Consider the following 24,830-nt stretch of genomic DNA (forward strand, 5'->3'; position numbering starts at 1 on the left):
TGTGTGTGTGTGTGTGTGTGTGTGTGTGTGTGTGTGTGTGTGTGTGTTGCAAGGAGAAAAGTGTGTGTGTGTGTGTGTGTTTGGTGATTGCCTGTGCACACTGAGAGATTTGCTGGAAATGGAGTTAGCTGGCAGGATGGGTTGGATCTGGGTATTAGGAGCTAGCTGGCAGGATGGGTTGGATCTGGGTATTAGGAGCATCGCTACAGAGAAAGGGCCTTATAGAAGCATTTTTGTTAACACTTTGTTAAATAACTAATGGGTTCTTAACTAAGTCACACTCACCTTGAGTCTCTTCTTTAACAGTCTGTGAATCCTTATATTGTGAAGTTGTCTATTGTGGATGATGAGGCTACGCTCAATGTGAGTATATGGATCCTTGTGTATTGTTTTAATTACTTGCTTTTGGTGGCCTTACTTGCAGTGGATATTTAGAACAGAGTAAGCTGTTGTGTTAATTTCATCTGGCTATAAAGAGGGAATCGGTATTTCATTTTAGAGCATCAGTGTGACTGTCTTATTGTATTTTATCTTCTTGTCATGGAAGGAAGGTTTGAGGGAACATTTGTTGGCTTTATTGGTTGGTTATATTTCATGTTATAGTGTGCTGAGGTTGATGCTTCTAGAGTTAATAAGTTACATTCCCAAGAATAAGAAGGCTTAGATGATATATCAAATCAGCATGATGTACACTTAAAATATCTTACAATTTTGTATGTCAGTTATACCTCAATAAAGCTGAAATTAAAACAAAAACAAAAAAAACAAAGCAAGGCTTGTATGACTAACCGGTGGGAGATCCCTTCTTGTAGAACTAGCCAGATGGCATTTACAGCCTGACTTGGTGAAGCTGGAAGATGGAAGATGATCTGTATACCTGCTACATACGTCCTTGAAAGTTTGGGAAATAATATCTGATCTCTGACTAAGGGAGGAAGAAGATGGCCAGGTGTCTGGCATCTTGCCCTCTTCATTTTTCTAATTTCACTTATGAAAAAAAAGCATACACGATTCATCCTCGTGGCCTAAATTGATCTTTGTGTCATGTTTAGCAGGTTCTAAAGGGGAAGTTGATAAGTCACTTTCATATTTATTGGATGCTTCTTCCTGTTATCCTCCTGTTTTCCTGTGGCCTGAAAGAGTGGTTTGTCTCTTTGTACCTTTATTTAGTGTGACACTCATTGTCACTCTTATTGTGACTGTTTTAGAGACATATGGGAGCTTTTTGTTTGAAGATTCTAACTTAGTCTTCTCTTTTGAGGTAAAAATGATCCCAGTGAAATTGTCAGTGATCTGGGCTGGTCCGTTTCACCCCCCCCCTTGTTACTCTATTAAAGTGACATTAAGATAGTTAGATCAGGAAAATCTGGACTGTAGTGCTGTAATTAGTGTTTTTCCTGGCCTGGCGTTGCCACCAGCCCCTTATTTCATCTGTGCTATCTTTTTTCTTTCTAGGGAATGGGGCTTGTGATTGCTCAGGCTTTATCTGAGTACAACAGGTAAGTCCACTGTTCCAGAAGGGAAGGGTCTCATTTTCATTTGAATCGGTTGAGTAGAAAACAGATTTGCTCCAGTGCTTGGGTGAACTTCCCTTACCTATCCTAAAAAGATATTCTTAGGTTTAGCTTCTGGCAGATGTATTTGCTCTAGCTCAGCTTGTTGGTCTTAGCAGGGGTTGTGTCTTAATACCAAGGGGAAAGTAGCCACCAGCTTATTGTCCATCTTTTCTTTAAGCAATTAGGCACATTCTTTTGCAACCTTTGGTATTTTATTGCAGAACATTTTAACTAGTTTTCCAGCCACAAGCAGGCTCTTCCATTTAGCCCCATGTATCCTACAAATACAATTGTCTCTGTAAAAAAAGTTGTGAAGCACCACATTTTGTACACTTAAAAATAAATAAAAAGAGAAAACATACTGAATTAGTTCTAGTTTGATGGATGCTTCTTTTTCATCAGGAATTGACTGCCACTTCCCTGAGTCCCTGTCTTTTCTGGGTCTCTCTTCATCAATGCTTGCTTTCCCTCTTGTTTTGGATGAGGAAGGTATCTGGTATTCAGTGAATAGAAACCAGAAGTGTTCCTAATCCTGGCAAGGGCCAGGCATTATCTTGCTTGCTTCTCTTCAGACTTTGCTCACACACAATTGGATATAGAATTTCAAATCTGCCCCATCTCCACAAATAGTTTAGCTCACAGATTTCCCTCCTCTTCCTTCAAAAACAAACAAGATTTTCACTGTTACAGTCTGAAAGTAATTTCACTGTTACACTTTTCAAGTAATAGTCTGTTTGGGAAATAACTGGATCAGCCATATGTTAGAGCAGTTTCACACGTTTGCAGCTTGCTGTTCTGAGTCTCTCCCAAAGTAGCCAGGCATTTTGATAACACGCTGCCTCAAGCGCAGATGCATGCCTCTTAGCTTGCAAGGGAAACTGCTGTGGCTAGATTGTCATAATGCTTTTGTTTTCTGGAGTCAGTGAATTCTGTGAGTGCCCTGCCCTGATTACCTAGAATGCCAAGGACAAAGACATACTTGATAAGTAATACTAAAGTTGAATTTAGTTATTTTTGTTCAGGCAGTATAAAGACAAGGAAGAAGAACACCAGAGTGGTTTTTTCTCTGCTTTAACAAATATGGTAAGTCCAACTTGTTTTTTCTGTCCTGCTAGGAATGTAAGAGTTCTGTAGGGGTAGACAGATTTGGATCAGAAGTTCAAATGTTTGAGATGATGGCATGATGAGGGGAGAGTGTCTCAGAGCAGATTTTTTTGAGAGCTCTATCTCTTTTATTGATTTCCAAACCCAAGTGAGATAGGGAGAGGAGAGCTCTGATTGCTCTGGGACTGATTTTTTCCAATTAATTAATTCAGTTTTTTAAAGGCTAAAAAAGCATACATATTAAGTCAGACTTTTACCTCCTGAAGAGCTGACTATGTTTGAGGATTGACCCTGCAGAATATTGTTTGACTAGGTAGGAGAATTTAGATCTGAGTGCAGACCTGAGTGCTCCTTGGCTGTCTGCTATGGCCACTTGATTCCTCATAGTTGGTCCTGCAGTCAAGGGATTGATGCAAAGGATTTGAGCTACTCCTCTATAAAGATTTAATGGATTGAGAGGTCCATAGTTTAGGATTATTGGTCCAGTTTGCAAGACTTCTGAACAAGGTTTCTCAACCTTGACACCATAGACATTTTGGGCCAGGTAACCTGGGACTGATTTTTTTTTTTTTTTTAAAGATTTTTATTTATTTGACAGAGAGAGACACAGTGACAGACGGAACACAAGCAGGGGGAGTTGGAGAGGGAGAAGCAGGCTCCCTGTGGAGCAGGGAGCCCAATGCGGGGCTCGATCCCAGGACCCTGAGATCATGACCTGAGCCATAGGCATACGCTTAACAACTGAGCCACCCAGGCACCGCTGGGACTAATATTTAGGAGATAAATCTAGTAGGTCTTAGAATCTGGGCAGATTCAGGAAGTCTTTTTTCTTGGACATTAGTATTCAAGTAATCAGCTGTAGGGCAAGACAGTTTTTGAGTTCGGTGCAAAAAAATAGCTATCCCTGTACCCCCGAAAAAGGCAGTTATTCTCCCCAGTGCCTTTGTCTTCTTCCCTTCTTTCTCAGCTTACTCTGAGAAAAGGATTTGCTGAGCTCTTTAGCTCTGAAGCATAAATGAGTAAGGTCTCTCAGAGTTCAGAGCAATATGAGTGCTATGTTGGTATTTGGTTAAATGAATTGGATATAATATTACTGTTCCAGGGATCCTTGCCTTTTAGCCAGGAAGAAAAGGTTTGTACTAAACAAAGGAAGTTCCAGCTGCATAGTTTGGGACATCAGGAGGCAGATGGAAAGGTATTTTTAGAGGGATGGGCATCTTTCTCAGTGCCTCTGACATCACACATACTGGAGGCAACCTACTCCATTTACTTATGTGGCTCCCCTGCCTATGACACAAACTAAAGATTTTGTTAAAGATGGACAGTGGGTCTCCATAGACATTTCTGGTCTGAAACTCAAATATTCTTCTGAAGACGGCTAATGTTGGGTATGAAATCAGTGTGCTTTCTGTGGTACTCTTCATGAGTTAGTTTCTGACTTCAAGTAAGCAACTTTCAAGAAAGATGCCGAGTGATGAGGAGGTCTAGGTTAACATTTATTTGCTGTCAGTGATCACTAAACTTATACATTGAAAAGGAGAGCTGGACAAAAGTCCTGATTGTTCTTTTTTTAAAAGATTTTATTTGTCAGAGAGAGAGAGAGCGGGCATGAGCAGGGGGAGGGGCAGGCAGAGGGAGTAGCAGGCTCCCTGCTAAGCAAGGAGCCCAATGTGGGACTTGATCCCAGGACCCTGGGATCCTGACCTGAGCTGAAGGCAGACGCTTAACTGACTGTGCACCCAGGCATCTCCTGATCGTTCTTTTTTAAGGCCCTTTATGGAAAGACAATTTAGTAGATTTCTCATTATTTCAATATTTTATTACTTGTGATTATTTGAGGTCTTGAAAGTGAGCTGGTTTTGGTCTGTATGACTGGTGGGCCAGAGTTCCGCGTTCCCTCAGTCTGCACGCCACTTATTTTTTCACTGATCAAAGGCTTTGTAAGCACAGAGCTCCTCTCACATTTCCCTGCTATAAGTCTGCAATGCCTCTTTTCTTCCACAGGTGGGCAGCATGTTCATAGCAGATGCCCATGAGAAAATCTCAGTACAGTAAGTGCCTGGAATTCTTGTGCAGTGAGTTGAACTTTAGTGTGAGCTCTCTGGCTGGATATGAGTGTGAAACATTACCTCTTGCTAATCTTTTACAGATTCAAACTTTTATGGTGATTTATCAACTGTTTCTTGGGTTTTAAACAAGAATGGACCCTTAGAAACCACTACTTTGGTCATGTCTGTTGAGCCCTAAGAAGCCGATAAATGGTTCCCAGCTGTCTCTGGACTAAAATGCAAGAGGGCTGGGTGTCTGAGCCAGTTAAGGACTTAACTGGATTGGGGTGGAAAAGTGAGAGGGAAAATAGGGAATGAAGTAGGTAAGAACTAGTTCTAAGGAATTAAGTTAAGGCCCTGACTCCTTCCGTATATACTCTTTATATAAACCCAACAACGAAATAAAGGGAGCATTAGAAATGCAAAGGGACTGATAATGAGGAGCTGGGTGAAATTTTATCTTGATGGTCATACTGTTTTAACTCTTCCACTATAAGAGCCTCTCCAATTTGTTCTCTTTTCTTCTTTAGAACCAATGAGGCCATCCTTCTGGCACTTTATGAAGCTGTTCATTTAAATCGTAACTTCATCACAGTGTTAGCCCAGGTTGGTTATGTTAAAAACTCTAGTCCTTCTCCCTGAATTTCATACAGATTCACTCCATTGAGAACCCTATCTGGCTGTGCCTATTTAGATCTTGCTTTGTATTAGTAAGTGGTAGCAACAGAGGTGCATCAGTTGTCTTTGCGGCAGGCTGTCCTCAGATATGTATGTTTCCATCTGGTGCTGAAGTGGGTCTGATAACATGCAAGGTAATGGCTTTGACCAGTTTACTATTCTTTTGCCCAGTTTCCCAATTCTCTTAACCCAAATGAATGGAGATTATTTTGAATGGAAATTACTTCATTTTGCACACTGGCAGTCCCTTGGTATTATCTGCCCATATGGATTTTTATGTCAGGTTTTCTGCTTTCTAAACCACTGTGGAATTACAACTAGAGATAAAATAGGTCAAATCACTTGTCTTATTATTTCACTAATATCCAGAGAAGAAAAGTAAAAAATAGCTTGTCTAACATAAGTCTAGCTGTTAACAACAACAACAGAATGGTCTACAAATCGCTTGAAAGCAGGAAGTCATAGAATACCGAGTGCTGGGTCACTTGCCCAGCTTGGGATATCCTGAGTAGTTGGTAGAGAAGGGGACTAGCACAGGTTGAGAACTCAAGTGCTGTCCATGAAAGCCATCTTTTTAAAAAAATTTTTATTGTTATGTTAATCACCATACATTACATCATTAGTTCTTGATGTAGTGTCCCATGATTCATTGTTTGTGCATAACACCCAGTGCTCCACGCAGAATGTGCCCTCTTTAATACCCATCACCAGGCTAACCCATCCCCCTACCCACCTCCCCTCTAGAACCCTCAGATTGTTTTTCAGAGTCCATCGTCTCTCATGGTTCGTCTCCCCCTCCAACTTACTCCCCTTCATTCTTCCCCTCCTACTATCTTCTTCTTTTTCTTTTTTCTTAACATATGTTGCATTATTTGTTTCAGAAGTACAGATCTGTGATTCAACAGTCTTGCACAATTCACAACGCTTACCATAGCACATACCCTACCCAATGTCTATGAAAGCCGTCTTTTAAAAATTGATAAAGTGTTTTTATCTTAAAGTCAGAGGGTTTAAAATATGTATGTAGGTTTCTTTTAAAAGAACATTGGCTTATGCTTTTTTCTCTAAGGGCAGATGTGTATGGAATCACTGAGTTTTAACAAAAAAAAATGAGGTCATGCTTAACAAGTAGTGTGCTTGTTTAGGGTCTGCCTACGAGGACACTTATTTATCAAGACTGAGAACATGAGAGATTTTACCCACTATTCTCATTCTGTTTGTCTGCTCTCTGGATTCTGGAGCTGATTTTAAAGGAGGGGTAAGAGAGGTAAAAGGCTGAGGAAGCTGTTGGGGAAGGGAAGGGAGTAGCCACCACTCAGCTTAATTCTTTTTTAAAAATTTTATTTATTTATTTAATTGACAGAGAGAGAGAGAGAGAGAGACAGCGAGAGCAGGAACACAAGCAGGGGGAGTGGGAGACGGAGAAGCAGGCTTCCCGCTGAGCCGGGAGCCTGATGCAGGGCTCGATCCCAGGACCCTGGGACCATGACCTGAGCCGAAGGCAGTCGCCCAACCAACTGAGCCACCCAGGCGCCCCTCAGCTTAATTCTTAAGAGCTGATGTGACAGAGATGGCTAAGGAGGGTCAGACAGAGGAGTTGTCTGTTTTGGTCCCAGTGGATGTCTCCCCCATGTCTCTGCTTCCACCCGACATACTCTTATTAGTTGTGAAACAGGGAGGCTGCTGTCTGCATAGCTCTTTTTATAGCACTTCTTATCCACTTGCCTTGCCTGTACTTACTAGTCAACTGTGTGGTCATCAGAACAGTCTATAGATATGTTTTATTTTATTTATTTATTTATTATAAGATTTTTTAAAAAATTTATTCATTTGAGACAGAGAGAGAGAGAGAGAGCATGAGCAGGGGGAGGTGCAGAGGGAGAGGGAGAAGCAGGCTCTCTGCTGAGCAGGGAGCCCGATGCGGGACTCGTTCCCAGGACCCTGGGATCACGACCTGAGCCGAAGGCAGAGGCTTAACCATCGGAGCCACCCAGGCGCCCTGTAGATGTGTATTAGGTTGATCTGATGAGAGTAGTCCTTGCCCAGGTTCAGATAGGACTGCAGATGCCCTTTTTTTGGTAGAATAATCTCATGTATTTGTTTACCCCGGTTTTTTATTTGCATGGTTCTGCAGAAAAACTTATGTAATGGAAACTTACTTGCTTAAAAAAACTAGCCCACAGAGCTTCTTATTAGAGGTTAATAAGCATCAGCAGGAATCAGGTTCTCAAGGGAACTCGGTGTAGAAGCAGTCCCTCCTCAGTGAGCATTCCGTCTAAGTATGAGGCCAGGAATACCAGAAAGGATATTACGGAGACAGTACTCAGAACTGGGTTATGTCTTTTCTTGCCTGCTTCTGTTCTCTTTCAGAGTCATCCAGAAATGGGCTTGGTGACAACTCCTGTCGGTCCTGTTCCTGCAACCCCAGCCACACCGCTTGGGACCACGCCGCCCTCCTCTGATGGTAAGCCCCCCACCTCTTGTTTTCTTCACCAATATAATCTTGAGTCTTTCAGGGTGAGCATAGCCGTGTTGAACAAAGAACACAGCTGTTGATTCTTTTAGCTACGAAATTGCTCTGAGGTGCTATCCTTCAGGACTTCTAAAGCTCCAAAGGAAGCTTGGGAAAAGAAAGTCAAGTGTTTTTCCTGTGTAAGAAGCTACATAACTCTAACTTGTCCTCAGGGAATGGTTGTAGAATCATGGGGTGCTAGAACTGAAAGGGACCTCTGAGGTCAGCAATGCCATTCCTGCCAAACTCTCTGGGTACTTGTGAGATATTTTATGAATATCTCTCTGAAATAAAAATAAGGTATGAGATATTTTATGAATATCTCTCTGAAATAAAAATAAGGTAGTAATACTATCTCATGTTACCATTGCCCAAATGAGGGAATTGAGGCCAGAGAAATAAGTGGATCACCTCATGTTAGTGAAAATTGAGACTAAGAACCAGGACACGGGTCAGGGCAAGGACCATGTCTGTTTTGTTCACTACTGTCTGTCCAGCGTAGTGCCTGGCATGGTCGCTGCTTAATAAATATTTGTAGAGTACATGGAAGAGAGAGTGAACCTGGGGTTTTACTCACTGGTATGTATCTGCCAGCACTTCCAGTGGGAAAACAATAAGCTTTGAGTGTATTATAATTGAGAATTTGGTATCTAAGACTTCTCCCTCTGAAACACACCTACCCACCCACACAGAATTTCTACTTTTTAAATTTTATGGCTGGGACTTAAGAAAACGATAACAGGAAAGAAATTATGAATTTTCCCCAATGAAGTTTGTCATCTACCTGTGTTTGATAGAGTATATTAACCTAAGAATAATCTTTGTTAGTACTTGATGTTTTGCCTAAAATGTTGACTGAATTTTGGGTAAAGAAGTAGAGGAAATCTAACTTTGATCCTTTCTCTGTGCCTCTCTATGTCTGTGAAGTGACCTTCTTTGATCTGCTCTTTCTCCTTGACATTTTCATCTGGCACCTGTGGCAGTAGCATTTGAAGGTAGTGAAAGTGGTGTTGGGACAGAAGTGTGTCAGGGAGGTGCCATTGATATTCAAGTCTATGTAGCAAATTGGATCCATTCTGAACTGAAAGTTAAATTCCAAAATATCTTAATGAGAAGGAGGAAGTAGTAAGGACTGCCTGTTTGTCTCTGCTTTTTCAGGTCCCTGAAAAATCCAATAGAAATACTGTTCTTTCTCTTTAAGGATGAAGCCTGCCTGGTTACCATGGCTATCAAAAGCCATATATATATATATATCTATATATCTGAGTCCCATGTGATGTTGGGGTTTGGACGCTTCAGAGAACTGCCTTTCAAACTGTTCATTGTGAACACTTCCACCCACACACTTGATTATGCAATGGCAGGATTTGTGCTTACTTACCTACAACTAGTGAGCTTTTATTTTTTCTAGTGGGAAGATGGAGTCAGCCCACTTTCAAATGACTATCCCCCTTGACAGAGGCTGCTAGGAAGAATTATGAAGCCAAAGATCAAGGAATAACTCTTCTTTAGGAAGGAGATTTTAATTTGTGAGGGATTTTATTCTATTTCTTCTGTTTTATTCTTTCTTCTCTCCTGATTAATTTCTTTTTAATAGGGATCCTAAACATTATAACTTTGTTTTCAGGTTTTGGTTTTTAATTATGTATAGTGGTGCTCAGTGGCCCACTTAGATTTAAAGGTATGTCACTGGAACCATTATTTTTAAAAGCCAGCAGTTTAGATGTAACATTTGTTCTCAGCTCAGACTTGACATTTGACAACTCAGCCTTGGCATGAGAGGACTTTCTGGTAAACTAAAAATACATATACTTCTATATTTCTACATATTATATAAGACAGTTTTCCAGTTACTGCTGTGTGTGAGTAGGAAAAAAGTTCCACTTACCAGTTAGATGCCTCTTTGTATTGGACAAAGGAAGGATTATGGGCTCTGAGCTTCAAAACAGGCTGGAGTTTGAATTGGTAGTCTCAGGTCATTAACCCATAGTATGAATTAAGGCCTTTTGGTATTTCAACATAAAAATACATTTGTCTTTTATTAGTTTTGGGGGGCTGAACTGTTGGAAAACAGCCAGGGATTGGGCATGCTAATTTCTTCTCATAAGGCTTTTTGTTGTGTGTTTGGAACCATTATATGCAAATGTTTCCCATTGTTAATAAATGTTCTCCGTATACATTGTAATAACTCCAGAGGGATCCATTATGGTTATGAATACATATTATGAATAATATCCCAAACTCAAGTGAGTCTTCTATAGGTGAAAATACAGCAGAAAGCTGTAGATTCTCTAGCTTGTCTGAGCCAGCATGAGTCTCCTTTTGCTTTTATATTATGTCCTAGTGTAAAAACAGTTAACAAGATGTGTAAGTCTAATTTAAAGTCTTAGAAGCTTGAAAAATCTACATTAAGACTGTTCTGGGTGCTCCTGGCTGGCTGTCGGTCGTGAGTTCAAGCCCCATGTTGGGTGTGGAGGGAAAAAAATAAAAATAAGAAGACTGTTCTTTGTGGGTCCCAGCCCTGGTTTGGTCCCTCATTGTTTATTAGGAGTGTGGCTCAGAGAGTGGGGACAAGGGGTAGTTTCTCTTGGAAATAGCAAGCAGTTGGGTAAATAAAACTCAGTTTCCAAGCTGTCCCAATCGGTAATATCCACCTGTTTTCAGTTTGGTATTTTTTTTCTGGTCCTCTTTCAGGGGGGAAGGGATTAAGGAGTAGAATTTGAATATAGTTCTGCCTTAACTTTTTTCCATTCCATCTTGGGTATTTCCAGCCTAGAGGCATTTTCTCAAAACTGAGCAAGATTTCTCCTTATTAGGAATGAATTGTCATTTCTTTTAAGCAGGACTCATCAAAGCAAGGCTCATTTATATTCAATACAGATCTTTCCCTTAGGTACAAATCACAGTGCCTTCAGAAGGGCCCTGAACACTTTTGGGTTACTTGAGGCTAGAAGTGGAATCAAAAGACCTTTCTTAGGATGCTGGGAGGAAAGCACTGTTCCTGGAGACTAGCCCTTCTAGATTATGAGAAGGGTATTGGTCTTAATCTTGGGAGTAGGAAGGGCTCTAGAGGTCTAGGAACAGTAGCTAAGGGTTTTATGATAAGCACTTGGTCCTCCCTCTTGTAAAAAAGTTTATTTAGTGATTTCCTTGCCTGCTGGCAAATTGGCTATGTAGGTAGAAGTGTTAGATGGAATATGTTGTAGGCTAAGTGCATTTCATCTGTTCTATTCCAGTTATAAGTTCTGTGGAACTCCCACTGGATGCAGATGTACAGACCAGTAATCTGCTGATAACCTTCTTGAAGTATAGCTCGATTGTCATGCAGGACACCAAAGGTAAGTCATGCTACTTTGGGGGCTCGGGAAGCAGGGGGTTTGGCAGCAGCTACTTAGCTAGAATCAAGGAACAGCATTAATACTTTGGAGCTTGGACAGGATGAACCACTGGGGCCTCCTGTACAGGGCGATGGTCCTGATTACTGGAAAACAGTGATTTCTCACTGCCAGATGGCAATTAGGTGGTGTTGGGAAAACCTGGAGCTGGAGGGGTAGTACTTCAAAAATAGAACAGGAAAAAAGTTGGTCTCTACAAAAACTAGCAAGTCATTTTAGCAGATTTTGGTAAGTAGATGCAAACTCTTGTGTGTGGGAAGTGGGGGGATTAGCACACTTCGGGGAATTCCCTTTTGAGGACAAGAACTGGAAGCATCAGCTTGTCGTGAGAATTCTTGGACTGTTGTACCAACTACAGTAGGAAGAGGTGAGATTAAGAGGGACAGTGTTCCTTAACACTTAAAATAGAAGTGTCAGTACCCATCCAGAGATACAGAGTGGAAGTGGGAGAGGACTGGCTGTTGGAAAAGTTTGAGTTTATTGTCTCTGGTTTCCTGTTCTTCATCGGTTTATGATCTTTCTGTGATCTTTTAATTGATGGTAGGGAAAGGGAGTACTTGGGCTAGGTGTGAGAAGGGATTGGGAGGAAACCCAGCAGATTCTATCCAGTATATAATTCAGTCCATTGGGAGCTACAGAGATGGTGAACCTCTTGAGACTTGGCAAGTGAGATCTGATTGGTGAGGATGGCAAGACTCTTGTGTATCTGTGTTTCCTGAGGCTTTTGCTTCTCCTTTATGGAGGGGGCTAACCTCTTTCTTTCTCTAGAAATGTCACAGCAACCACAGAAGAGAGAGACTGTATAGATGTGACCCTGCAAGTGAACTTGTAGCTTTGCTTGATATAACATAGTGAATTGAGGCCCTTGGAACTTCTTTTTTTTTTTTTTTAAGATTTTATTTATTTATTTGACAGAGAGAGACATAGCGAGAGAGGGAACACAAGCAGGGGGAGTGGGAGAGGGAGGACCAGGCTTCCCACTGAACAGGGAGCCCGATGTGGGGCTCGATCCCAGGACCCTGGGATCATGACCTGAGCCGAAGGCAGATGCTTAAAGACAGCCACCCCAGGTGCCCCTTTTTTTTTAATTTTAATTTTTTAAATTTTTACTTCTAAGCTTAATGATCATATAAAGCTGTTTGTGCTGGTCACTTTGTCATACATAAAATGGAAGGCAAAATTGAGGGCAGATTAATTGTAGTATGGGCGGTCTCAGACTGTCTCTCTAAACTCAGGCTCAGTTAGGTCTTTGCTGACAGGCAGCCTAAATATGGCAAGGGGCAGGGTTAGGTACTATGAAGAATTAATTTCAAAAATGGCTCCTGTGAGACTGAGGGAGTGCAGAGAGGGAAAAAAATGGCTCCGGGGTGGCTTTGTTGGCCCAGCTGTCTTGCTATTAAGCCCCTGACCTTCTGCATGCCCTAACAGGATTTCATTATGGTTTTAGGAGCAAATAGAAGCAATTTTTTCTTGGCTCTGCTCTGTCCCCATACCCCAGATATTAGCTCTTTCTTTTTAATTATATATTTATTGTTTGGTACCTATAAAAAGATACTTCTAATATATATAAATATTAAATTATAAAGTTTTTAATAAGTATAATAAATAGCATGAGTTACAAAGTATAATATAAAATGAACATGTGGGGGTGCCTGGGTGGCTCAGTTGGTTAAGCGACTGCCTTCCGCTCAGGTCATGATCTTGGAGTCCTGGGATCGAGTCCCACATCGGGCTCCCTGCTCAGCAGGGAGTCTGCTTCTCCCTCTGACCCTCTTCCCTCTCATTCTCTCTCTCTCTCAAATAAATAAATAAAATCTTAAAAAAAATATATATAAAATGAACATGTGAACCTACCACTCAGCTGAAGAAATTTAATGATATTGAAGCTACCTGTGTGTCCCCTACCCAGTTGTTCCTCTCTTATCCAGTCTGCAGAATTTTATCATTCCCTTGATTCAGCTCTGCTTTCAAAGCCTTTTTTTTCTTCTGACTGAGTTCTTCTGACTTGGGTGTTGTCAGCTTGGAGGAGTTTCTGCTCAACCTTTAAAATAGACATTAGGCAAAAATATTTTAAAAAATGTATGTATACCTATGCATAAATTTTAAAGTCGATTCACCAAAATCTTAACAGGACATCTGGATGGGATGATTAAACTTGGTTTTTATTGTCTTTTATGCTTCTCTGAATTTAAAAAAGTTTATAATGAAATAGGCCTTATTTTTATATTCAGAAACACTTTTTTTTTTCTTTTAAAGTGGAGAGATAGCTGCAGGCTTTTTTATAGGAGTTGCTCATCAGCTTTTGGGGAAAGGGAAAATAGTGCCAGAGAAATTCTGTGGCCAGAGGTAGGTAGAAGAGTCTCATGAATCTAGTTTTGCATAGGCAGGGGCATTTCTTTGCTGGCTGCCTAGGAGTGCTGATGTAAGCTCTGGGGAATGTCAAGGAAGTATCATTATCATTATTCTATATGCACTGTCTATGAGGAGAGGTGAATGTGTTTCTGGCCCATTATGCCTTCTAATTGTCAGGTTTTAGTTGATTTTTGAGGAAGTAACAGGTTAATGTCAGGGTGAGTTCTATTAGTTCCTTTCTATAGCACTGTAATCTGTTAATAGATCTTTTCTCAGAATGGACTTCAGTTTGGGTCCTGTCAAAGCTAATTTGAAGCATCATAACCATTTGTCCATTTTGGATATGCTGGTATGGCCCTCTTCTTGCCTCCATTTCACCCCTCACCCGCAAAGATCCTGGGAAGTAAATAAGCTTTGATGGTTCTGGTAATTGACAGTGATGGAGTAGCTCTTTCTTGGTCATTTGTGTGGGCTTAAAGCCCTGCTACTGAGGTTACCTTCTTCTTTTTTAATAACTAGAATGTGAGTTCTGGGAGACCAGGGACCTTTGTTCAGTTCAGTACTGTATCTGTAATGCCTAGCATAGTGCCTGCCATGTAGTAGGTATTAAGTAAATATTTGTAGAGTGAATAATTTTGGCAGGAAGAAAAGAAATATGATGAAGCGTTCACAGCTTTCCCAGTCATAAGTAGTGTGCACAGTACAAGGAAAGGCAGGAACTGGACCTTGGTTTTTGGTTAGTTTGTTTCTGATTCCACGGCCAGTTTGCTATGAACAGTTTTAAAACCTTTCTAGGTTTTGTGGGACGTGGCTGTAGATGGTGGTGCTTATAGCTGATAGATGGGAGGGGATGGGGAAGGGAATAGACCTGACTATTCAGAAGCAAAACGTTTTTAGGGAAGCAAAGGGCATGGCCCTGATTTGGGCCATGATGGTAGGAACCATAATAATTAGATTCTCAGGAAGGTGGTTAGCTTTCCATTTTTCTAAAAAATCTTCTGGAGAATTCTCTTGCCTAGTAGAATAGCAAGAATTAATCTTGATTTTTCATTCAGGAATTTTGTAGGGAGGGGGAAAGTAGAAATGATCTTTGTGATGATACACATCTTTATTCTCTATATAAACATGATTTGGATGATATGGTGAGAGGGTTTATTTTTTCTTTACAGATGAGCATCGGCTTCACAGTGGCAAACTCTGTCTGATTATACTTACGTGTATTGCAGAGGTAGGTGTCACTCGTCTTCTGATAGTAGCTCTTCTCTTACAGAGTGCTATCTTTTTTCTGCCCTTCTCCTGTTCCTGACTTGTAGGATCCTAAAGCTTGGGAAAGAAAATCTTTCCTCTTTGTATTGTCTGTCTCCTCCCACTAGAATGTAAGCTCTGATAGCAAGTATTTTGTTCCTTCACCAGTATATTCTCAATGTCTAGCACATAGTAGAGCCTCAATTAGTATTTACTGGATGAATTAATAATGAATTGTTTTATGTTAACTGCTATAATTTTGAACTGGAAGATGCGAGCTCTTAAGAGTTTTAAATATGAGATTTAAGCCCCTGTAGAAGAAATACTCCTACCCCTCTGAAGCTGCTCATGTTGGGTCTTTTGCATTTAGCAAAATGAAAAAAGGAGCTCAAGTTTCCTGTGGGGGGTGGTGGATAGAAAAGTGAAAGAGGGGAATTGGAAACTGAGTAAAGTTGGGCTGATTGTGGTTTGGTGAAGAGTAAGAGCCTGAGAAATGCTTTATCAGGAGGCTCTTTTGGTTGGATTAATTAGGCCTGAACTCACCCTGAATCTTTGTGGCAACACAGGTGTAAAAAACCACAGGGCCCAAATGGCGTCACTTAGGCAGATCCCTGGTTATGGGCAGAACTTGGGTCAATTTAAAGCTAAATTTTCGCTTCAGTGTCCCCCTTTACTATCCCTTATTTTGATCTTTTCTCTCTCAAGAAAAATAGTAAAGGTGGTCCACATGGAGTAAAGGTCTCACTCATTCTTTCCCTTTTTATGTTCTCTGTGAAAAGATGACCTGCTTTTCACCAGGTTATGGGTAGCTGGTTATAGAAGAGCTGCTTATTAGCAGTGGGCCTGGTGTAATTGCTTTTCAAAAATCTTTCTAAGAAAATCTTTAAAGGAGTTGTTTTTCACAAATTGTAACAGTTCCTAGTAATTGGAGTCTGTAGGCATGTCAGATCTTCAGAAAAGGTGTTGGGAAAGGGCCAAGGGATGTTCATTACCGATCCATGGGTGAGAGGTTTTTGATTTTCCATCAGTCTTCAGCAAACCCAGAGATAGATGGGGTCTTGCCTACTGCCATGCTGCCTGTGTAGCAGTTTTCTCCTGCTGTGCCAAGCCCATTCCCAGCACAGTGCAGACCTCACTTCTTAATCGTGGATCCTCATGTGGAGTCTGCACATGTACCCTGCCACCCTGATGAAAACCTTCAAGCTGTCACAAACAGAGTAGGCTCCTTGGGCAGATGGGAAGGAAGAGAGAATAGGAAAACAGATTTTTCTCAGCATTTGCCTCAAATCCTGTGCCTTGATTTTTTATTGTTTGTAATTTGCTGAGAGATTTTTGACCAGTTAGAGATACACTGGGAAATTATATCCAATTAAAATCTCATGGCTTAAGTAGGGTTCGACATTAAGACTCTAGGCTCATCCCATTAGCCCTCTTAACGGGTCCTTGAAAGTAGTTCTTTTTCCTTTTCTTTCTTCCTTTCTTCCTTCCTTTCTTTCTTTCTTTCTTTCCTTTCTTTTCTTTTTTCTTTTCTTTTCTTTTTTCTTTCTTTCTTTCTTTCTTTCTTTCTTTCTTTCTTTCTTTCTTTCTTTTCTTCTCTTTTCTTTCTTTCTTTTCTTTCTTTCTTTTTTCTCTTCTTTCTTTCTTTCATTTTATTTACTTATTTGAGAGAGAGTGAGAGCAAGCACACTGGAACAGGGACCCAGATGCGGGGCTCAATCCTGGGACTCCAGGATCATGACCTGAGCCGAAGGCAGATGCTTAACTGACAGCCACCCAGGCGCCCCTTGAAAGTAGTTCTTGAAGTCCAAGGATTTGTAGCAAGTGTGATAGATTATAAACTGAGTTTCCTAAGTATAGCTCTCATTCCTTACTTTTTCTCCATATTTCTGTTTTTTTAGGATCAGTATGCAAATGCATTTTTGCATGACGACAATATGAATTTTCGAGTAAACTTACACAGAATGGTAGGTGTGACTTTTGTTTCTTGTTTTTTCTTAGAGGAAATTTTTGGTATGTTGGCAGGATTGGGGAGGATGAGATTGATCCTACTTAGAACAAATGTGGGTGGAATGTTTTACTAAAGGGCTTTTGCTTAACTGCTGTTCAACAGGCCCGTGCCTGTTGTTGGCATTTTTTTTTGCATGTCATGGAGCTCTTTCTTACTCAAGAGAAGATGGAAAGATCCACAACCATGTCCACATGGCAGTAATATTAGAATGTATCAGTAATGTAGATTTCAACAAGGAGATGGGCCTAAGCCTTTTGTTTTCAAAATGTAGTATGATCTTTGATTAGTTAAGACCAGATGCTGTTTTATTTATCTGAGAGGTGGGGGAAATAGAATATGAAGGTATCAGGGAATTACTTCAAACTTGGAGGTATGTTCAAAAATATCCCAGTGAGGTTTATATTTGAAACTGACTTTTGTTTTTTGCAACTGCTACTGTTGCTGCCTCTATACAGTTACCTTCTTCTCTTTTTCTTTATTTTATCAAAGAAAAATACCAGTATACCTCTTTTGTTGTTAGTAATGTCATTTGTATAGATAAAATCAAAGTAAAAACAACAGCTTTCCCATTGTAGTACGCTCCAGTGCCCTTTGGGGCTGTTGTCTTGCTGTGAATTGTGTTTTTGTCACAGGCCTGCATTGATAACTGAGAAGCATTTACAAGTCCTCCCTGCCCCACCCCACCCCCATCACTAGAAAAAGAAAGAAAAGGTAGCATCTCTGTAGTAGTGATTTTATTTGCATGAAAAACGTGATGATGAGCCACTGGATATCAATTCAGGTGTCTACTTATTTCATTTCTTTTTTTGTGTGTGTGTGTGTGAAGCCTATGAGACACAGAAAGAAGGCAGCGGACAAGAACCTTCCCTGCCGTCCCTTAGTATGTGCAGTACTGGGTGAGTCTCATCAAAATTGGCATTTTTCTGAGACAGATTTTCATGATTAAGAGGAGGGATAGATCCTGGTTGCTGTGCTTCTCCCTCAGAGAAGGTACTAGTTATGTTTCTTCTCTGGTCTAAGAAACCATGTTTATTGCTTAGTTTGGTAAAGCAACTCCAACGAACAGAATGTTCAATTAAAGGGTTCTCTTGTTTAAAGAAAAAGATCTTTCCAGGGAGACAAATGGCTAAGTCTAAGCTTGATACATGATTTAAATTTGTAAAGTATCTTATTCCTGATGAAAATTTCAAATTATTCATTCCCTTCTTGGTCCAAATTGATGTGTCAGCTGGCCAGGAGGCTTGAAGTTCATGGATCAGAAATACAAAACTTCCTCTGAGTAAATTAAGCTGAGATGAGGCTGACAGAGCTGACGGTAGGGAGTTGTATCTTATGTGATTTTGTCTGCCCAGAATTCTGCATTTTCCTCAGGGGAATGATCTGAACTCTTAATCCCATTTCACTTGGATATTCAGCCCTGGTTCCTAAAGCTACTTGATTTTAGAAACAGTAATTAAGACTATATAATAAGCCTCTATTGACCCAAAGCCCCACAGACCATTCAGTCAATATCTGTCAAACTGAGCATGATTATGAGATGAGATAGACTGACATAACTTCAGAGGTTAACATGGAGTGTTACATGGATGTGACCCATAATTTCTTTGCTTGCCTCATCACTTGATTCTCAGAGTATGATTTCCATCTGGCATTTTGCATTAGTGCCATGGTACAAATTATCTGTGCAATGAAATCTCTTATATACCTGAATTTATTGGTAGGTCAAGTATCCTTCCGGAAATAGAGTGAGCTAATTTCGTTGTTACTTTACAAGTGGCTGGGCACCTGGGTGGCTCAGTTGGTTAAGCGGCTGCCTTCAGCTCAGATCATGATCCCGGAGTCCTAGGATCGAGCCCCATGTTGGGCTCCTTGCTCATCAGGGAGCCTGCTTCTCCCTCTGCCTGCTGCTCCCCTTGCTTGTGCTCTCTCTCTCTGATAAATAAATAAAATCTTAAAAAAAAAAAAAACTTTACAAGTGGCAGGTAGTGAAAAGTGTTGCAACAACTACCTTATTTAAAATAAATTTCAGTGCACGTGAATAAAGATGCACTTAGTGGTTGTCATTCAGCATGAGTGTAAGGTATACTGAGGTTTTTTTCCAACTCAAAGGCATGAAATGCATTTCATTCTGATTGATTTCATTGTTCTCCTTTTCCCCTCAGACCTGATGGTGGAGTTTATTGTAACACACATGATGAAGGAGTTTCCTATGGATCTGTATGTGTAAGTACCATGGTTCACTTAATGTGTGCAAATCTATTTTATAAAATTGAGTGATAGAAAATTTATAGTCAAAAAATTCTGTGTATACTTCAGGAAAAACTCATTTATGCATGGAGAAGTGTCAGGGAGCATTTTATGGCCTGGATTTATACATCTTTCCAGAAGGGGGGAAAAACGTACAAACCACAGTTTGGATTCTGCACATATCTTCATTATCACTTTAGGCACACTACATAAAGAACAGGGCTGATGCACTAAAGTAGTGATCATGGGTGGCTGTTGTAATCCAAAGATATGGAATACCAGCAAACCACTTAGTTATCCCTGGGCTTTGGCATCGAAGTAGCTAGCAGTAGTTAGAAGGTAGGGAAAGGCCAGAGAAATACAACTTCTGGTCTGTTGTTAGCCTACATTGTCTAGCAGCCTAGTCAAAACTATTCTAGCTAGGCAAATTATATTTATAGTGGCCTGGCTGGGAGATTCCTGCCTCCTGAGGAGATCAGATTGTTTATCGCAATTCTTTACAAACAGCACCACTAGAGGCAACTGAAAATCATCGTTTAAGTCTTCAGGCTTTCCCTCTCCTTTACTGTTTCTGCATTCTTCTTGTCTTTAATGCCCAAGAACAGCTGTGCCACATTAGTGTGATCCCAAATATATATATTATCTTTTTTCCCTAAAAAGCATCTGAATTGAGTCTGACAGCAGAATTGCTACTTCCATTTTTTTCAGCAAGAGAGCAGTTTGGTAGGATCACGAGGGCAGAATTCGAGAGATAAGTGATACGGGTAAGACGAAACAACATTAGAATAATTGGGATCCCAGAAGAAGAAGAAAGAGAGGGGCAGAAGGTATATTGGAGCAAATAATAGAGAACTTCCCTAATGTGAGGGAGGAAACAGGCATCAAAATCCAGGAGGCACAGAGAACCCCTCTCAAAATCAATAATAATAGGTCAACACCCCGACATCTAATAGTAAAACTTACGAGTCTCAGAGACAAAGAGAAAATCCTGAAAGCAGCTCGGGAGAAGAGATATGTAACCTACAATGGTAGAAATATTAGATTGGCAACAGACCTATCCACAGAGACCTGGCAGGCCAGAAAGGACTGGCAAGATATCTTCAGAGCACTAAACGAGAAAAATATGCAGCCAAGAATACTATATCCAGCTAGGCTGTCATTGAAAATAGGAGAGATAAAAAGCTTCCAGAACAAACAAAAACTAAAGGAATTTGCAAACACGAAACCAGCCCTCCAAGAAATATTGAAAGGGGTCCTCTAAGCAAAGAGAGAGCCTAAAAGCAGCATAGATCAGAAAGGAACACAGACAATATACAGTAACAGTCACCTTACAGGCAATACAATGGCACTAAATTCATACCTTTCAATAGTTACCCTGAATTGTAAGTGGGCTCAATGCCCCAATCAAAAGACACAGGCTATCAGATTGGATTAAAAAACAAGACCCATCAATATGCTGTCTACAGGAGACTCATTTTAGACCCAAAGACACCCCCACATTGAAAGTGAGGGGGTGGAAAACCATTTACCATGCTAATGGACACCAAAAGAAAGCTGGGGTGGCAATCCTTATATCAGACAAATTAGATTTTAAATCAAAGACTGTAATAAGAGATGAGGAAGGACACTATCCTACTTAAAGGGTCTATCCAACAAGAAGATCTAACAATTGTAAATATCTATGCCCCTAACATGGGAGCAGCCAATTATATAAGGCAATTAATAACAAAAGCGAAGAAACACATTGACAACAATACAATAATAGTGGGGGACTTTAACACCGCCCTGACTGAAATGGACAGATCCTCTAAGCAAAAGATCAACAAGGAAATAAAGACTTTAAATGACACACTGGACCAAATGGACTTCACAGACATATTCAGAACATTCCATCCCAAAGCAACGGAATACACATTCTTCTCTAGTGCCCATGGAACATTCTCCAGAATTGATCACATCCTAGGTCACAAATCAGGTCTCAAACAGTACCAAAAGATTGGGATTATTCCCTGCATATTTTCAGACCACAATGCTTTGAAACTAGAACTCAATCACAAGAGGAAAGTCGGAAAGAACTCAAATACATGGAGGCTAAAGAGCATCCTACTAAGGGGCACCTGGGTGGCTCAGATGGATAAGCGTCTGCCTTCAGCTCAGGTCATGATCCCAGGGTCCTGGGATCGAGTCCTGCATCGGGCTCCCTGCTCAGTGCAGAGCCTGCTTCTCCCTCTCTCTCTGCCATTCCCTCTGCTTGTGCTCTTCTGTCTGTCTGTCTGTCAAATAAATAAATAAAATCTTTAAAAAAAAAAAGCATCCTACTAAAGAATGAATGGGTCAACCAGGAAATTAAAGAAGAATTAAAAAAATTCATGGAAACCAATGAAAATGAAAACACAACTGTTCAAAATCTTTGGGATACAGCAAAGGCAGTCGTGAGAGGAAAGTATATAGCAATACAAGCCTTTCTCAAGAAACAAGAAAGGTCTCAAATACACAACCTAACCCTACACCTAAAGGAGCTGGAGAAAGAACAGCAAATAAAGCCTAAACCCAGCAGGAGAAGAGAAATAATAAAGATCAGAGCAGAAATCAATGAACTAGAAACCAAAAGAACAGTAGAACAGATCAATGAAACTAGGAGCTGGTTCTTTGAAAGAATTAACAGATTGATAAACCCCTGGCCAGACTGATCAAAAAGAAAAGAGAAATGACCCAAATCAATAAAATCATGAATGAAAGAGGAGAGATCACCACCAACACCAAAGAAATACAAACAATTATAAGAACATATTATGAGCAACTCTATGCCAGCAAATTAGATAACCTGGAAGAAATGGGTGCATTCCTAGAGATGTATCAACTACCAAAATTGAACCAGGAAGAAATAGAAAACCTGAGCAGACCTATAGCCACTAAGGAAATTGAAGCAGTCATCAAAAATATCCCAAGAAACAAAAGCCCAGGGCCAGATGGCTTCCCAGGGGAATTCTATCAGACGTTTAAAGAAGAATTAATACCTATTCTCCTGAAACTGTTCCAAAAAATAGAAATGGAAGGAAAACTTCCAAACTCATTTTATGAGGCCACCATTACCTTGATCCCCAAACCAGACAAAGACCCCATCAAAAAGGAGAATTACAGACCAATATCCTTGATGAACATGGATGCAAAAATTCTCACCAAAATACTAGCCAATAGGATCCATCGGTACATTAAAAGGATTATTCACCACAACCAAGTGGGATTTTTCCCTGGGCTGCAAGGATGGTTCAACATCCGCAAATCAATCAGCGTGATACAATACATTAACAAAAGAAAGAGCAAGAATCATATGATCCTCTCAATAGATGCAGAAAAAGCATTTGACAAAGTACAGCATCCTTTCTTGATCAAAACTCTTCAGAGTATAGGGATAGAGGGTACATACCTCAATATCATAAAAGCCATCTATGAAAAACCTACAGCGAATATCATTCTCAATGGGGAAAAGCTGAGAGCTTTTCCCCTAAGGTCAGGAATGCGGCAGGGATGTCCACTCTCACCACTGCTATTCAACATAGTATTAGAAGTCCTAGCCACAGCAATCAGACAACAAAAATAAATCAAAGGCATCCAAATCGGCAAAGAGGAAGTCAAACTCTCACTCTTTGCAGATGATATGATACTGTATGTGGAAAACCCAAAAGACTCCACCCCAAAACTGCTAGAACTCATACAGGAATTCAGTAAAGTAGCAGGATATAAAATCAATGCACAGAAATCAGTGGCATTCCTATACGCCAACAACAGGACAGAAGAGAGACAAATCAAGGAGTCGATCCCATTTACAATTGCACCCAAAACCATAAGATACCGAGGAATAAATTTAACCAAAGAGGCAAAGGATCTGTACTCAGAAAACTATAAAATACTCATGAAAGAAATTGAAGAAGACACAAAGAAATGGAAAAACGTTCCATGCTCATGGATTGGGAGAACCAACATTGTGAAGATGTCAATGCTACCTAGAGCAGTCTACACCTTCAATGCAATCCCCATCAAAATACCATCCACTTTTTTCAAAGAAATGAAACAAATAATCCTAAAATTTGTATGGAACCAGAAGAGACTCCGAATAGCCAGAGGAATATTGAAAAACAAAGCTAGCAGCATCACAATTCCAGACTTCCAGCTATATTACAAAGCTGTCATCATCAAGACAGTATGGTACTGGCACAAAAACAGACACATAGATCAATGGAACAGTATCGAGAGCCCAGAAATGGACCCTCAACTCTATGGTCAACTCATCTTTGACAAAGCAGGAAAGAATGTCCAATGGCAAAAAGACAGTCTCTTCAACAAATGGTGTTGGGAAAATTGGACAGCCACATGCAGAAGAATGAAACTGGACCATTTCCTTACACCACACACAGAAATAGACTCCAAATGGTTGAAAGACCTAAACGTGAGACAGGAGTCCATCAAAATCCTAAAGGAGAACACAGGCAGCAACCTCTTCGACCTCAGCCTCAGCAACTTCTTCCTAGAAACATCGCCAAAGGCAAGGGAAGCAAGGGCAAAAATGAACTATTGGGATTTCATCAAGATAAAAAGCTTTTGCACAGCAAAAGAAACAGTCCACAAAACCAAAAGACAACCGACAGAATGGGAGAAAATATTTGCAAATGACATATCAGATAAAGGGCTAGTATCCAAAATCTGTAAAGAACTTATGAAACTCAACACCCAAAGAACAAATAATCCAATCAAGAAATGGGCAGAAGACATGAACAGACATTTTTCCAAAGAAGACATCCAAATGGCCAACAGACACATGAAAAAGTGCTCAACATCGCTCGGCATCAGGGAAATCCAAATCAAAACCTCAGTGAGATACCACCTTACACCAGTCAGAATGGCTAAAATTAACAAGTCAGGAAACGACAGATGTTGGCGGGGATGTGGAGAAAGGGGAACCCTCCTACACTGTTGGTGGGAATGCAAGCTGGTGCAACCCCTCAGGAAAACAGTACGGAGGTTCCTCAAACAGTTGAAAATAGAGCTACCATACGATCCAGCAATTGTACTCCTGGGTATTTACCAGAAAGATACAAATGTAGGGATCCGAAGGGGTACATGCACCCCAATGTTTATAGCCGCAATGTCCACAATAGCCAAACTGTGGAAAGAGCCAAGATGTCCATCGACAGATGAATGGATAAAGAAGATGTGGTATATATACACAGTGGAATATTATGCAGCCATCAAAAGGAATGAGATCTTGCCATTTGCAACAACATGGATGGAACTGGAGGATGTTATGCTGAGTGAAATAAGTCAATCAGAGAAAGACGTGTATCATATGACCTCACTGATATGAGGAATTCTTAATCTCAGGAAACAAACTGAGGGTTGCTGGAGTGGTGGGGGGTGGGAGGGATGGGGTGGCTGGGTGATAGACATTGGGGAGGGTATGTGCTATGGTGAGCGCTGTGAATTGTGCAAGACTGTTGAATCACAGATCTGTACTTCTGAAACAAATAATGCAAGATATATTAAGAAAAAAGAAAAAGAAGAAGATAGCAGGAGGGGAAGAATGAAGGGGAGTAAGTTAGAGGGGGAGACGAACCATGAGAGACGATGGACTCTGAAAAACAAACAGGGTTCTAGAGGGGAGGTAGGTAGGGGGATGGGTTAGCCTGG

General features: G+C 40.6%; 1 protein-coding gene across 6 annotated transcripts in view; it reads left to right on the top strand.

The window, feature by feature from the left end:
• The window catches only part of ARMH3 (armadillo like helical domain containing 3), a 182,046-nt gene that overhangs the window by 30,225 nt on the left and 126,991 nt on the right, over positions 1-24,830 (top strand). For 5 of the 6 annotated variants that reach the window (XM_025880599.2, XM_073904278.1, XM_025880602.2 and 2 more), the window contains 11 exons: positions 307-363; positions 1,456-1,499; positions 2,579-2,639; positions 4,665-4,711; positions 5,239-5,314; positions 7,757-7,850; positions 11,135-11,236; positions 14,815-14,873; positions 16,789-16,854; positions 17,725-17,794; positions 19,061-19,121. In XM_025880599.2, coding sequence (XP_025736384.1) covers positions 307-363; positions 1,456-1,499; positions 2,579-2,639; positions 4,665-4,711; positions 5,239-5,314; positions 7,757-7,850; positions 11,135-11,236; positions 14,815-14,873; positions 16,789-16,854; positions 17,725-17,794; positions 19,061-19,121 — 737 coding nt within the window. The remainder of the gene's footprint in view (positions 1-306; positions 364-1,455; positions 1,500-2,578; positions 2,640-4,664; positions 4,712-5,238; positions 5,315-7,756; positions 7,851-11,134; positions 11,237-14,814; positions 14,874-16,788; positions 16,855-17,724; positions 17,795-19,060; positions 19,122-24,830) is intronic. The other variant, XM_073904279.1, reaches the window with a different exon arrangement.

This window comes from Callorhinus ursinus, unplaced genomic scaffold (assembly GCF_003265705.2).
Source record: "Callorhinus ursinus isolate GAN/ISIS: 27379988/994484 unplaced genomic scaffold, GSC_fseal_2.0 scaffold20, whole genome shotgun sequence".
NCBI classification, from domain to species: domain Eukaryota; kingdom Metazoa; phylum Chordata; class Mammalia; order Carnivora; family Otariidae; genus Callorhinus; species Callorhinus ursinus.